Source organism: Thalia democratica, chromosome 9 (assembly GCF_965202585.1).
Source record: "Thalia democratica chromosome 9, ktThaDemo2.hap1.1, whole genome shotgun sequence".
Taxonomy (NCBI): domain Eukaryota; kingdom Metazoa; phylum Chordata; class Thaliacea; order Salpida; family Salpidae; genus Thalia; species Thalia democratica.
Window position 1 is genome coordinate 26,086,089 of NC_139173.1, and position 14,811 is coordinate 26,100,899.

The window sequence follows — 14,811 nt, forward strand, 5'->3', positions numbered from 1 at the left end:
TTAGGTTTATATAATGTATAGTTCTATATACTATGTTTATGTGTGTAATTAATGGGTCGACTGTAGTAGTAAGGTTTTTAAACTTTTATCATTCGTAATATAATAAAAATGAGCTAAGAAACAATACATCAGTACATAATAAAATCTAAATTTCTAACTTATTTTACCAAAAATTTTTAAGCTAAACCCTTACCTCTAACCCAACTTAGGACAACAAAAGAAAATTAAAGACAAAAACGAGAATAATAAAAACTTTACAGAAGTAAAACTTTAGCCAATCAGAAGCGCTTAGTTTTTGCAGCTGAAATCCACTATGAAGAACAATGTCTAAAACCAAAATTTACTTATGCATGGCATAATGCATGTAAGGACTTTAAAATAGTGTTATATTTTTACTTATTCGTAACTAAACAATTCCATTGCAATTTAGTGTTGCAAAAAAGAATTATATTTAGAAAAATAAAACCATATGAGTGAACACAGTTATAGTTTTCATACAAGTCTTCTAAGTTTAATGGATATTAACTTAGAAATATATACCAATAAGTAGATTTGTTTATTGTACAGTTTCTTGATTCTGTAAAAATTATTTAAAGTATTTATTTTGATAAGTTTGCACGAAAACAATTGGTAGAAAGCTTTGTAAGTTACTGCCTTTAAGTAATAAAGTTATTCAAAAAACATATACAATTTAGCTCTCAGGCATTTAATTGTCACTTAAATGAAAAGTTAGAAAAAAGAAGAAAGTTCTTATTCTAAAGCAAATTATAAAAGATAAAAACATCTTTGTAATAAAAAAACGAAAAACATTATACCAGAGACTAGAGAGCATATGTAATACAACAATTAAGTATAATTAAAGTACATAACACTTAATCTAAAATGTTTCCAAATTTATTGTAAGTATATATATAAACAGGGGCGTCGTGTGGAGTGTTGCACTGCCGCAATTGCACCACCTTAAAGTTTTGTAAGAAAAAATTAAGTATCTATAAAGTTTTCGTTATTTTTTAGAACAAAACCTCTTATAAAACTCCAATTGAGAAAACGACCATTTTGCTCACTTCACTGCCGCAAACTGTTAGCTGACTGCCGCAAATGAACAAAGAGGCAAAATTTCTTCAAGAATTACCGCAAAATCAATACCTTGCGGTAAATAAACTAAATTAAAATTTCCCTAAAACAGTACACGCTTAAGTATCATTCTACAAGCTATTGTAAACAAAAATGAAAACAAAGCAGAGCAGAGGTAACTCGGGTAGAAGCAACACAGACAGAGGCGACCCGAGCAGAAGCAACTCGAGCAGAAGCAACTCGAGTAGAAGCAACTCGAGTAAAAGCAATACAAGCAGAGGCGATCCGAGCAGAAGCAAGTCGAGCAGAATCAACTCGAGTAGAAGCAACACAAGCAGAGGCGATTCGAGCAGAAGCAAGTCGAGCAGAATCAACTCGAGTAGAAGCAACACAAGCAGAGGCGATTCGAGTAGAAGCAATTCGAGCAGAATCAACTCGAGTAGAAGCAACACAAGCAGAGGCGATTCGAGCAGAAGCAAGTCGAGCAGAATCAACTCGAGTAGAAGCAACACAAGCAGAGGCGAATCGAGCAGAAGCAAGTCGAGCAGAATCAACTCGAGTAGAAGCAACACAAGCAGAGGCGATTCGAGCAGAAGCAAGTCGAGCAGAATCAACTCGAGTAGGAGCAACACAAGCAGAGGCGATTCGAGCAGAAGCAACTTAAGCAGAGGCAACTCGATCAGAAGCAACTCGAACACAAGCAACTCGAGTACATGCAACTCGAGCAGAGGCAACTCGAGCAGAGGCAACTCGAGTAGAGGCAACTCGAGCAGAGGCAACTCGAGCAGAGGCAACTCGAGCAGAGGCAACTCGAGTAGGGGCGAATCGAGCAGAGGCAACTCGATTTTTTTCTGCACCACCTAGGAAAAATACCACACGACGCCACTGCAAGACAGTGACAACCTTAACTTAAAGTTTTAAAAACACTCAAAATGACAACAAAAAAAGAATAAATTAAACATAAACAAGACTAAAAGTATACTATTTCATCAAGTAAAATTATAATTTTTAGATACAAATTTTGAATTCAAAATGAATAAAAAATTTTTAAAAAATGTAAAAAATTAACAGTTATTAGGGAGTTATAATCGATATGTTAAATCGACCAGAACATATTGAAACGGTAGAAAGTAAACTATTAAAAGCAATGTGTGTTCTTCATTAACTTTATTTTATTAGTTCTACCCCAACCTTATTCTACAACATACCATACCTTATTTGGGTTTTAAAATGTGAACAAAAAGTACAACAAAAAATGTTTCATTAAAAAGTACCTTGTTTTGTAAAGAACACACACATTGCCTTTAATAGTCAACGTTCTATTCAGTAATGACTTAGGTGTACCAATTATAAAAATTACAATGAGATTGTAAGTAGCTTAAAAGCAAAAAAAAAACAGGTTCTAAATGTTAAAAATTTATTTAAACACTATTGGCCATTTTAATGCTTAAATTAAAAAACAATACAAGTTAGTTTTCAGCATTGTCTTACTTAACAGTATAAATAAACTACACACTCCTTTAACTAGTTCAAAAAAAAAATCTTTTACTATATTCTTGCAAAAATTGTAGACAAAACTGTATAAACGTTTATAAAGTGTTGAAGTAGAAAATAATCACTCAAAATAAAATTTTTAAAATAATAAATACTTTACAGAATAATTTTAAAAAAAGTTTGAAGTTTTTAAATTTTTAAGTAGTATTTACACCAAACACTTAATTTATCAAGTAATACATATGGCTTTGTCATAGAAAAAACGTTTGTAAAAGAAAAAAAATAATAGTAGCCACAAAAATGTTGCTATATATTGCATATGATTTTTTCGTAATTAAAAAAAGTTTTACCTTGTAATTTTTTTTCTTCTAAAGTAAGAAAGTAGTCTGCAATTAGTTTTATTAGATTTACAATATTTTAGACACACAGTAGTTTTTATAAATTCATAAGTTTACAAATTCTCACATAAAACAATGTTTTATTTTGTTAATCAATGAGATCATATAACTCTTTTATTAAACGTAACTTATTTAGTAGTTTATAATTCAAAAAAAAAATGTTTCACTCAATAAGTAATTGAGATCCTCACTTACAATTAAGTTCTTAAAACTTAAACAAACATTTATGAAGCTTGTTTATAAACAATCGAAAATTAAAAGTTTTAAGTTTTATAATTTATAGTCTGTAGTTTTGCTAAACTAAGTTTATAATTTTTTGTTTTATTTTGATAAAAAATTAAAGTTCTCAACTTCAGTTCAAGTAGGTAAAAACAAATAAGAAATTTATTTTTTTCAAAACAATATTTCGCGTGGTAGGGCTCTTCAGTTATAATTAAAGTTCTGAAAAAAATAAAACAAGAATTCATGAAGACATTAAGGATTAACTTAAATTTTTATTTTTTCATCAAATTAACAAAAATCTAATAATTTTTAATTAAATTTATGTTTACTATCTATCGTTTTTTAATAACTTTTTATTTAACCGCTGGTAGTCATCGAAAGCATATCCGGTAAAAATTGCGACACAAATTAATTAATAAGCATTTAAAAAAACTGTTAGAGGTAAATTGAACTTCTTTGTTTAATTTGGTCATTTAACTAACTTTTTTAAACAGTTTCAAATTTATTTGAGTATAAAAATAAACAGTTAAAGATAATAGGTGTAAATACAAAAGAATTATGATGAGCTCTAAAATATTTTGTTTGCTTCTACTAATAACGATTAGTTTATCACATCAAAAATGTGAAGTTTCCAGCATAAATGAGCTTCCAGGGGAAAGAACAGAATATAATATTAGATTTCCGAATGTTCATACAAGTATGGTGAGAAGAGTTTGTATGTACTATTAAAATTTTTAAGAAGAAAGAGAGTATCAGATGTTTAAAGTATTTCGAAATAAATTAGTGTTAAACAAATTAAGCTCATTGTTTGATTTAAGTAGGTTCATCGGTGTTGAAAAATAGTTCTTGAATTAAAATAATAAGTAGATATAGGTAAAGTTTTAACAAAAGTTTATATTTTTTTTCCAGCACGACGAATATATGTGTACAGGAATGAAAATACCAAATGCAGATGTTGAAAAGTTTATAAGTTAGTTTTTATTTATAAAACATATTATATAGTTTTAAAGTTACTTATCTTTATTGTACAATTTGAATGAATATAGATTTGATTTATTTTAACGATCAAAAAATTAAAACATCCATTTGAAAGTTAAAGTAAGCTTTTTAAACTCACTAAAGTTTTTTATAACGTTATGACACCCACGTTTATAAGCACAACTTGGTTTTTAAGTTGTTAATATCTTTCATTATTTTAAGTTAACAATAAATTAAGAAAATGACAAATTTAAATTGTTTTTTAAATATAAGTTAACGTATATAAATATGTTTTGAATATGAATACAGGTACTTACAAACGTATATGTAAATACACTTTTAAGCTAAATATTAAATGTAGTGTTATAAAAAAAAAAAACCATTAATAAAACTACCTGATTTGGTTGAAGAATTTTTGAAGTAGCTTGTAACAAAAATAAGTATTAAACTTTTAGTTTTAAAATTCGTACTAATATACTTTCGATGAGCTAGTCCAATTTGTACATATTATTTTTATCAAGTAAACTTACAAGCAATTTAAACACTTTAATACAGCAATTTAAAATATAATTTTAATTTTGACAGTTTATAACGTTATAATTTCAATGAGCTGCTTTATATAGCATATATATAATTGACAAGCAAATTAAATTACAGCAAGTTTCGAGCCCCATGCAGTGGCCAGTAAAGCTCACCACATGCTCGTGTTTGGTTGTGAAGATGAAGTTGCCGAACGAAAAATATGGTTTGTAAATAAGTTGATACAAATTACTATTAATACCTACATTTTGTTGCAGTTTATAACGTAATTATACTAACAGTTTTTTTTATTACTTAGTAAATTTTTGAATACATTTTTGAATAAACTTTAAGTGATGAGATGAAAAATTTTATGGTGAAAAATTTAAATATAGTATATAAGCATAACAAATACATTTTTTAAATTAAGGTAGACAGACTCGAACTTAATTTTGCAAAGCTGATGTTCAATCTTTGACTTTAGTATTTTTCTTAATATGTACAATATTCTTTAAAATAAGCAGGCACTATCTCGAAAATACAAAATTTAAATTAAGTAATCATAAACTTAAAGAAAGAACGAAAGAATATAAATTTATAAAAATAAATTATTATAAAATTTCAATAACTATTGCAATTTTTTTAAGGTTTTAGGTCTCTTGGTGGAAATACTGACATAATTGCACAGTAATTTATATAGTAAACTTTTATAAGTTAATTATATAAAACAATAAAAACAGATCAAGCTAACTCTTTAAGTTTAAAGTTTTGTATATTTAATTTTTTCTTTTCACTGTTATTAAGAGTAAAGTTAAAACTTTAAGTTTGACCAGTTTAAAAAAGATAAAAATGTTATATTTCAGTAAAAGAAATGTTTTCAACAAGATTATTTTTATCAGCTTGACATGAAATGAGTTTTGTTTTCAAGTCTAATATTTTTTTTAAACATTTAATATTTAAAATATAAAAATCAGACTTAGTAACTCAAAATTAAATACAATCTAAAAAATGTATACAAACTGAAGCCTTCGTATTTTAGACGAAAATAAATAAAAAACATTTTTAAGTTTCTAATTCAATCAAACTTTGCAGTGTCATTTCTACTTAATTTTTAAACAGCTAAACTACTAGAGAAAATAAAAAGTTTTGGTTTACACACAGATTTCACTAAAAGACCTCTACTTTTATTTTTTGCTGAGAAACGTAATTTTGCTGTAATTGTGATAAATCTTACGTCTAAAATAATGTTTTTATGCATCTATTAGAATTATTGAAAAAATATTCATATTTTAGTTTAAACTTATTTATTTTGTTAGCGTGTTTTCTTAGTTTCTAAATATTAATTTCTTAGTTAGTGAGTGTTTTTTTAGCTGTTAGTGTTATACACCAAGTCCTTATGCTATATTTATGTGCTTTGATTATTTTATTGTCTAACAAACAGTTTTATTGAAGTTACAACGTGCCAATAAAAAGGTTAACAAGTAGAAAACTAATCATTATATTTCTTAAAACGTAAAAAAACTGGAAACTAATAAAATTTAAGGAAATGTAAGATGGGTAGCACGTGTCCAGGAAAGTCAAAGACACTTTATGCTTGGGCCAGAGATGCAAAAGCCCTGAAGTTACCAAAAAACGTTGGTTTCGGGTAAGAATTTATGTTTTTGTTAGGTTTTTGACATCTAAATAAATTAAGCCAAATATACATCTTTTAATTGATTACTTTTAATAAAACCAAAGTCTTTTTTTATAACTTTAGTTATTGTCAATCACTTTTCTTAAAAAATCATTTAAGAAATACATTTATTACAGTTGTTTTATTCTGATAAATCGATAAACTTAAAACTAGTGTTAAATTTGTCGTTTAAGTCGTTTCATATGATAGTTTTTGCTGCTTTGAAAGTTTAGAAATGCTATGTTTGATCAACAACTGTAAAAAACTTAAAAAAAAAATATATATATAGTTTTTCTTTTTTCATAAAACTCTTAATTCTTTTTAAAGTTTATATACTAACTTACTAAAATTTGCTGCGTGTTAACGTAATTAAAATATTAACTGTATTTTTTTTTGTTTTAATAGTTAAATTAAATGCAGGTAAATTCAAAACACATTTTTATTAATTTTAAGATATTTTCTTAAAAAGTAAAAAGTATATAGTTATCGCTCAAGTAAAAATTTTAAAAAATACATTTTGTTAGTCGTACAAATATCTTTAATTTACCTTTTTTGATATAAAGTTAAGTAAAAATAAACTTTTTTTCACTGTGTTATTTACACTAAAGTAGATCTTTAGTAACATATTTTAAGTTTTCAATTAATACACAAACGAATATAAAGCACTGTGTATATACAATTCTAAACAGTATCAACAAAAAATGAATGAGACATATGATCAGAATTAGTAATAAAGATAGTTCGGTAAACTTAGAGTGTTTCTCTGGTAAATAACTTTAGCAGTTTCTAAAAGTCTTTAAATAAAGCGTACCTTAGAAGTACTTACAAAATAGATTGTGGTGAATACTTATTTGTAATTGTTTATTATAATTTCAAATGTATAGTAATATTATGTTGTTTTTATTTTTTTTAAATTAAAACATATAAAGTAAGTAAATATTTTTAAACACTCATTTTCAAAACATTTCAATCTAAATGGGTTTACGTAAAATACGATTTAGTTTTAAAATAAAACAAAATACGTTTATATTGTTAACTATTTTTGTTATTCTCTTTAAATGATAAATACTACCTAGTTAAAAACTTTCTATAATAAATTTTTCAGTATCGGAGACAAATTTAAAGTTAGAAGTTTTGTCGTGCAAATACATTACAAAAAAGCAATGAAACCAAAAGAAACAGATTGTAGCGGAATTACAATGGTAGCTACTAGAAAACCGTTAGTTATATACTTTAGATCTTATAAACTTTAAACGTTAGCGTTTGAAAGTTCTCAAAATGAAAACTTAGTTATATTTTTACTTCTGGTTTAAAAAAGAAGAGTTTTTGTTAAGTAAAAAACTTTGTATGAGAATAGTCAGATTTAGAATATATTAAACCATATTTATTACAAACTAAGCTTCTAAACATTTTCTTATACATAAACATTTTAGTTAAAAATCCCAACTAAGTAGTATATCGTTGTATAAAAGTTTATTTCTAAAACTTTTACTGCAATAAAAGTTTTATATTCAAACTTTATAAAACAGATTAAGGTCTATAACTTTTTGTAGAAAAATAGAAACATAAAGTTACTTTTTAAGTTAAAATTTTTATGTTTTTAAAATCAAAAACAAAAAATTTTCAAAACTTGTTTTCTCCGTTTTAAACATAACATAAAATTTTAACTTTTTTTTTTAATAAGTTTGAACAAAATAACGTCTGATATCTATACAAAACATCTAGTAAAATTTATGTAACTTTTGATATTTTTTGAAAATAAGTTTGTACGAAAATAAATTTTTTAATCCAATTTTAAGAGTTGGTCAGTAAAAAAAGAATAGTTTAATTTTTTTTTTACTGTATGATATATAACATTAATTTAGCAAGAATCCGTTTAAATAGAATAAATAGCTCCAACACAAAGTAAAGCAAAACTTTATGTAGAAAAGAAACTATAAAAAATTTAAACCACAAACAAATAAAACATATCAAAGTAATTTGTTTTATTTGTTTCTTACTAACTTTATTAATTTTCAAATAGCCAAAAGTACTACGCTGGAATATACCTCATTGGCACAAGCGACATTTATGTGCCTCCCCATCAAAAGGGGTACGGCATAGGTAGTTGTGTCAACGACGTTGATGCAAAACTAAACGTTTTCGCATTTCGCACCCATGCTCATGGTCTTGGTGGGTTTTTTAATACACAAAGTTCAAGCAGGGTTTTTAATATTAAAGTACAAAATTAAAATAATTTTAAGTAAATTTAGTTATCGAATTTTAAGCCATTTTTATTAGTTTAAAATATAAACATATAATACTAAACACAAGTACTATGTTTACATTTAGTTCTAGAAATATGTAATTTTTTGAATATAAACTTTTTAGCTTTTGTTACTTCTCGATTACTAAGCTAACTTTTGTTTTTAACTACTTTATTTAAAATTTTATCATTATCATTTAGATTTATGTTTTTATGCTGATTGCTGACAGACAACTATTAAAAGACACTATCAATCACATGCATTAGTGCTTACAATCATTAAACAGGGAAAGTGGTGACAGCTTACAGGGTTCGCGATGGCAAGTCAAAGATGATCGGGAAAGGAAACCCGAAGTGGCCGGAAGCATTTTACAAAAGAGTGGGTGACGTCATCACTTTGGAACGTGGCGATAAATTGATGGCAAGGTGCGATTACGTCAGCAATCGTGACGTCGAGACTGTTTGCGGGTTATTAACTTTTTAAAATTCCAACGATTAAAGTTTATACACTTTTTTGTTACTAACATATATCATCTATTTATCTCATAGTTTCTTAAAAAATCACTTTTAACCAGTATTTATTACGGCCATCATCAACAAAGTTGAGGTTTGCTATCAACAACAAACAATGAATTTCACCACAAGACCATCAATATCCGAGACAACCTACGACCGGTTTCGTACTTATTATGACTTTAACCCACTTGATCTCAACAGCGGTTTCTAGCGACTATGCCTGCCTAATGAGTCATAATAAGTACGAAACTGGTCGTAGATTATCTCGTATGTTGTTGTCGATGGTTGTGTTTCGAAGTTCATTGTTAATTAAGTAATCGATAAAATGGTATTTTATCTACATTTTTAGATATAATGTAGAAAGTTTTATACAATAACATTAAATACTAATTTATTCATAATTTCCAAAGTAATAGTTTATATAAAGTACGTTCATATAAAGCTAAAATACTAAAAAAAAAATTTTTTAGCATATTAAACTTAATTTTATACTAGTTTCTAGTATATTATAGAAATATCAGTATATTTAAATCTATGTTTTTAATATCAAAAGTATACTGTTTGAAGCTATTTATAGTTTTTTTCTCATTACAAACCTTACTGCTTATTTATAACTTATTTTAAACAAAAACATGTTGACGGAAAAGCAACAACAACAGACAAAGTTTTACTAACAATTTCAAAGAAACTCATGAAACTACTTTACTAACTAAATTTTAAAGTTTTTATAATATAATTTGAAATTAAAGTTTTTTTTTTTGTATGCAGTAGGTTGATTTAATTAAGTCTTAAATTTTAATTTCCTGCTAAAGCATTATAATTACTTTTATATTTATAAAAGTACAGTTACTTTTCGACTTAAATTAAATTAAAAAAAAAGTTTTTAGAATATAAAAAGTTTATAGAGTAAAAAAACTTAACAGTTTATATAGTTTAGTACTTTACAACCTTTTACAATAACTTTAAAACATTTTTTTTGATGTATAATTACATAAAAAGGTTGTTAAGATATCAAATTGTTAAACATTTATAAAGTTGGTACCTTAAAAAAGTTTAACGTCTTATACCACGTAAAAATGTAAACTTATTTAAAAAATGTAACAAATATTTTTTTTCAGTGACTAGTTTAAATAAAATGTAAACGAAATTTTTTCTTAAGTATTCAAAAGATGGATTAAGTGTATTAATGTTAATAATGTTAATAAATCTATGTACATGAATTATTAGCTGGTCTGATAAAACGTATATTTTTAGTTTTCTTCTTTTATAATAGTTTATATAATTTATAAAAATTCTTAACATGAAAAAATAAATGATGATAAAATAAACAGATTTACGGGTAAAGATGAGATGTGTAACTTTTATATGATGTACTACACTCAAAACATGAAGGTTATTGGTCTGTTATAAAATTTACGGTCTTAATATAAACTTTAACCTCACCAAAAGTTGGTATGAATTATGTTAAACAATTTTTGTAAGTACTTTTTGAAATTCTGTACAAACACTGTTTTCAAATGTAATTTGTGTGGAACCACGGTATAATTTTAAAGGTTTCTATGGATGATCATATTTGTTGGAACGACAACTTGCACTTGAAATTTCCACCAACAGCCAGTAACATGTGCCCTTATCCGGGATACGCTGGATTAGGTTTGTTAGTTTCATATACTATAAGCATCTTTTGTATGTATACTATATAAAATTTTAACTAAATTTTTTTTTGTTTTCATTCTTTTCATACTTGGTTGTTATTTGTTAAAACGTTTCTTAAACGTTGCACTGAAATAAAACCTAAATAAAAAAAGTTTGAATAAATTTGTATAAAGTAAAAATACACATCGTTCAAACTTTATATTGTTGTTAAATTAAATTCTTTAAAAAAAATAAATAAGACTCAATTTTTCAGAACAAAATATATTTCATGCTTCTTTCATCAGTTGTATACTAAGCAATACAAATAAAATTTCATATCTAACTTATATAGTGAAAATGCAATCAACGTAATTAATAATTATAAAGCAAAGAGTAATTAACAATACATAAGTACTTCTAATTACAATGCAACTAAAAAAAAAATGATAATAATAAAACAGAGCAACAACTTATAAAACAATTTAAGAAAACAAAGAAACAGTATAATCAAAATCTTTATGTTTACACAACTTAGGTTTTCTTAACAAAATACAAATAGCCTCAAGTTTAATTAAATCCGAAATGTGAAAACAATTTTTAACAATTTTAAATCTTTTTAAATTATAATTACTAGCACAATCAAGGTTATTTACTAAGTGTTCAGCAATAGCAGGTCTTTTTTGAAGCATTTATTACTCTAATAGATTTAGTTTTCTTATTACTCTTACAAAATTCATCGATACTTTTTGGAATATGTTACTTTATTCTTTTGCCAAATTGTTTTGAGGTCATCCCGACATAACTAGCTTCACAGAAGCAGTTAAACTGGTAAACTACCATACTTTGTTTAAATTCTGCTATCGGATCTTTTCCTCCAGGTCTGAACATTGGTTTGGATACGAAAATAACAATCGGCTTTGCCGAATGATAAGTTCTACTTACTTTAGATTGACAAATCTCTCTTTCTAAAACTCCTGAGTTCTTATTGATATAAGGCAATACTAAAGGAATCAAGCATTTCTCCGGTCCTGCTGGCTTTATTTTGTTCAAATTATTAAGATGAAAATTTATAATTTTATTAACAAGTTCTTGTGGATAGCCATTCTTATTTAATATCAATTTTATCTGTTTTATTTCGTCATCAAATAATTCTCTTGAACAGATCTTATGTGCTCGATGGCATAGCGTTCTTATTAAATTTTTCTTTCTCTTCATGCTACAGAATGAATGAAAGTTTAAGTAGTTACCAGTGAAAGTTTTCTTCCTATAAACGGATGTCAAAAATTGGTTCTTGTGTCATTTAACTAAAAAGTCAAGAAAAGTCAATTCATCATTATTTTCCTTTTCTAAAGTAAATTTTATTGAAGAATGTGTTTTGTTTAACACACTAAAGAGTTCATCTATCTCTTCCTCATCTTTTCCTACTACAAAACAATCGTCGACATATCTATAGTAAGTTACTTTGTACTTAGAGAACTTGTTAATAAAATTATAAATTTCCATCTTAATAGTTTGAACAAAATAAAGCCAGCAGGACCGGAGAAATGCTTGATTCCTTTAGTATTGCCTTATATCAATAAGAACTCAGGAGTTTTAGAAAGAGAGATTTGTCAATTAGTAAGTAGAACTTATCATTCGGCAAAGCCGATTGTTATTTTCGTATCCAAACCAATGTTCAGACCTGGAGGAAAAGATCCGATAGCAGAATTTAAACAAAGTATGGTAGTTTACCAGTTTAACTGCTTCTGTGAAGCTAGTTATGTCGGGATGACCTCAAAACAATTTGGCAAAAGAATAAAGGAACATATTCCAAAAAGTATCGATGAATTTTGTAAGAGTAATAAGAAAACTAAATCTATTAGAGTAATAAATGCTTCAAAAAAGATCTGCTATTGCTGAACACTTAGTAAATAACCTTGATTGTGCTAGTAATTATAATTTAAAAAGATTTAAATTTGTTAAAAATTGTTTTCACATTTCGGATTTAATTAAACTTGAGGCTATTTGTATTTTGTTAAGAAAACCTAAGTTGTGTAAACATAAAGATTTTGATTATACTGTTTCGTTGTTTTCTTAAATTGTTTTATAAGTTGTTGCTCTGTTTTATTATTATTTTTTTTTTAGTTGCATTGTAATTAGAAGTACTTATGTATTGTTAATTACTCTTTGCTTTATAATTATTAATTACGTTGATTGCATTTTCACTATACAAGTTAGATTTGAAATTTTATTTGTATTGCTTAGTATACAACTGATGAAAGAAGCATGAAATATATTTTGTTCTGAAAAATTGAGTCTTATTTATATTGTTTGAAAGAATTTATTTAAGTGTCAAATAATGTTTAATTGTCAAATTAAATTTTGACAAAACATGTGGTAAACACGAATATATCCGTTTACTATATAGGAGAGATTGGTTGATAAGTAATTTGAAATATCCTGTTCAAAAACTACTTTTACTTTGAAAAGCTTTACTTTGAGTATGATGTTTTATAGTTGAAGAATTTGTATAGCAAAACGCCGTCTTAAAAAAATTAATACTCTTTAACTTTTAATTATTGTGTATTATATATTTTTGCACCTAGTTGTAAATTAAATTCTGTACAGAGTTTTAATCAAAAAGTAAGTTATTAAAAGTTGTAGATAACGTTTAATATTATTGCATAAACTCTCTTTATGATTAAAATGTATACACAAAACTTATTTTAAAACAAAAGTTTCCATTAACTTTTTCATTATACAGACTCAAAAGAAGCAATACTCAGCAAAAAAGCAATCAAACCAAAAGTTCCAAAACCAATGCAAATGGATGAATATGTTTTAAATGATGTAGGAAATTATTATGAAGTGTACTAAGGCATGTACTTTATTTTGAAACTCAAATATTTAAAAATGTATAAAGTAGTATAATAAGTGCTTTATAGATAGTTTTATCTTGTTTATTTATCAATTTTGTATACTATTTATAGAATATTAAAACAACTTATTAATTTAGATAAGCTTTTAAATTATATAACTTTGTCCTGGACAAGACGTTAAAAGGTATCCGTGGTGTGCGACCCGATAACCAAAAGGTTCCTCGTGCACCAGGTCCTAAGACCAAATGTTTTTATCGTCTTTTTTTTATCCTTCAATAAACTATAACTAAAAAAAAAATTCTAGTACTTATCTCGTAATTTCTAAATTGTTTGTTGTTTCTATAAGATAAAATAACAAATAATTGTTTATTACTTATAATAGAGAATTGTATACTTTAAGTCACTTTCAAAGCTTTTATATGAACGGATCACTTTTTATAAAATAAAAGTTAAAGATTTATGCTTATTAGTTAATTGAGCACAAAAAAGAACTTGAAGCTCATATATATGGTAAAAGAACCTAGATGTATAGAAATATCTATTGGTCAACGAAATCAAACTTAATTGATAAAAATAAACTTTACCAAGATCAATAGTGAATACTAAACACACTATTTCAGCTCGTGTGAAATTTTTAATTCATTGCTGCAGCTAAGTTTGAAAATAAATTAACATTAAGCTGCTTAACAAACAAAATTGAAATGTAGTTGTCAAAAAACTAAACTATAAGTTTAAAAACTTAAAAAATTGTGTACACTTAAGTTTACTTCTCTATAAACTTTCAACAAATTTATTAGGCATAAAACTAATTACTTACAAGGTTGTCAAATGTTTTTGGTAAAGTTTTTAAGAGTAAACATTTAAGGTAAAACTGTGGTAAATAGTATAAAAATATTGAAAAGATACTGTAAAGCTACTTCATATATGTTTTTCAAAAAAAAAATGATGATGACAAAGTTTTTTTATCTATATGGTAGATTTTTTGTGTCAAATCAAAATTTTTCTACTTAAGTTGTAAAAGTTCCAGGTTTTTTTGCCTATATTGTCGAACTCCAGGTTTTCAAGTTTTTTGACAACCCTGTACTTATCAATACAGTTTAGGTTTCAAAAGAAACAAAAACACCAATTAGGTTATTCATTAACGTGAGTAAATTTGAAAAGTGTTACTAGATTAGAAATAATTATTTCATTTTAGCATAA

General features: G+C 26.0%; 1 protein-coding gene across 1 annotated transcript; it reads left to right on the forward strand.

Moving 5' to 3' along the window:
- The first annotated feature begins 1,227 nt into the window (after positions 1-1,227).
- Positions 1,228-13,609, forward strand: LOC145845129 (peptidylglycine alpha-hydroxylating monooxygenase-like). Its single transcript, XM_082952551.1, has 11 exons — positions 1,228-1,804; positions 3,715-3,890; positions 4,098-4,158; positions 4,824-4,911; positions 6,229-6,330; positions 7,463-7,576; positions 8,381-8,529; positions 8,890-9,070; positions 10,450-10,510; positions 10,672-10,771; positions 13,497-13,609. Exons 1-11 carry the CDS (start codon positions 1,228-1,230, stop codon positions 13,607-13,609), a joined length of 1,722 nt encoding a protein of 573 aa, XP_082808677.1.
- Positions 13,610-14,811: the final 1,202 nt, after the last annotated feature.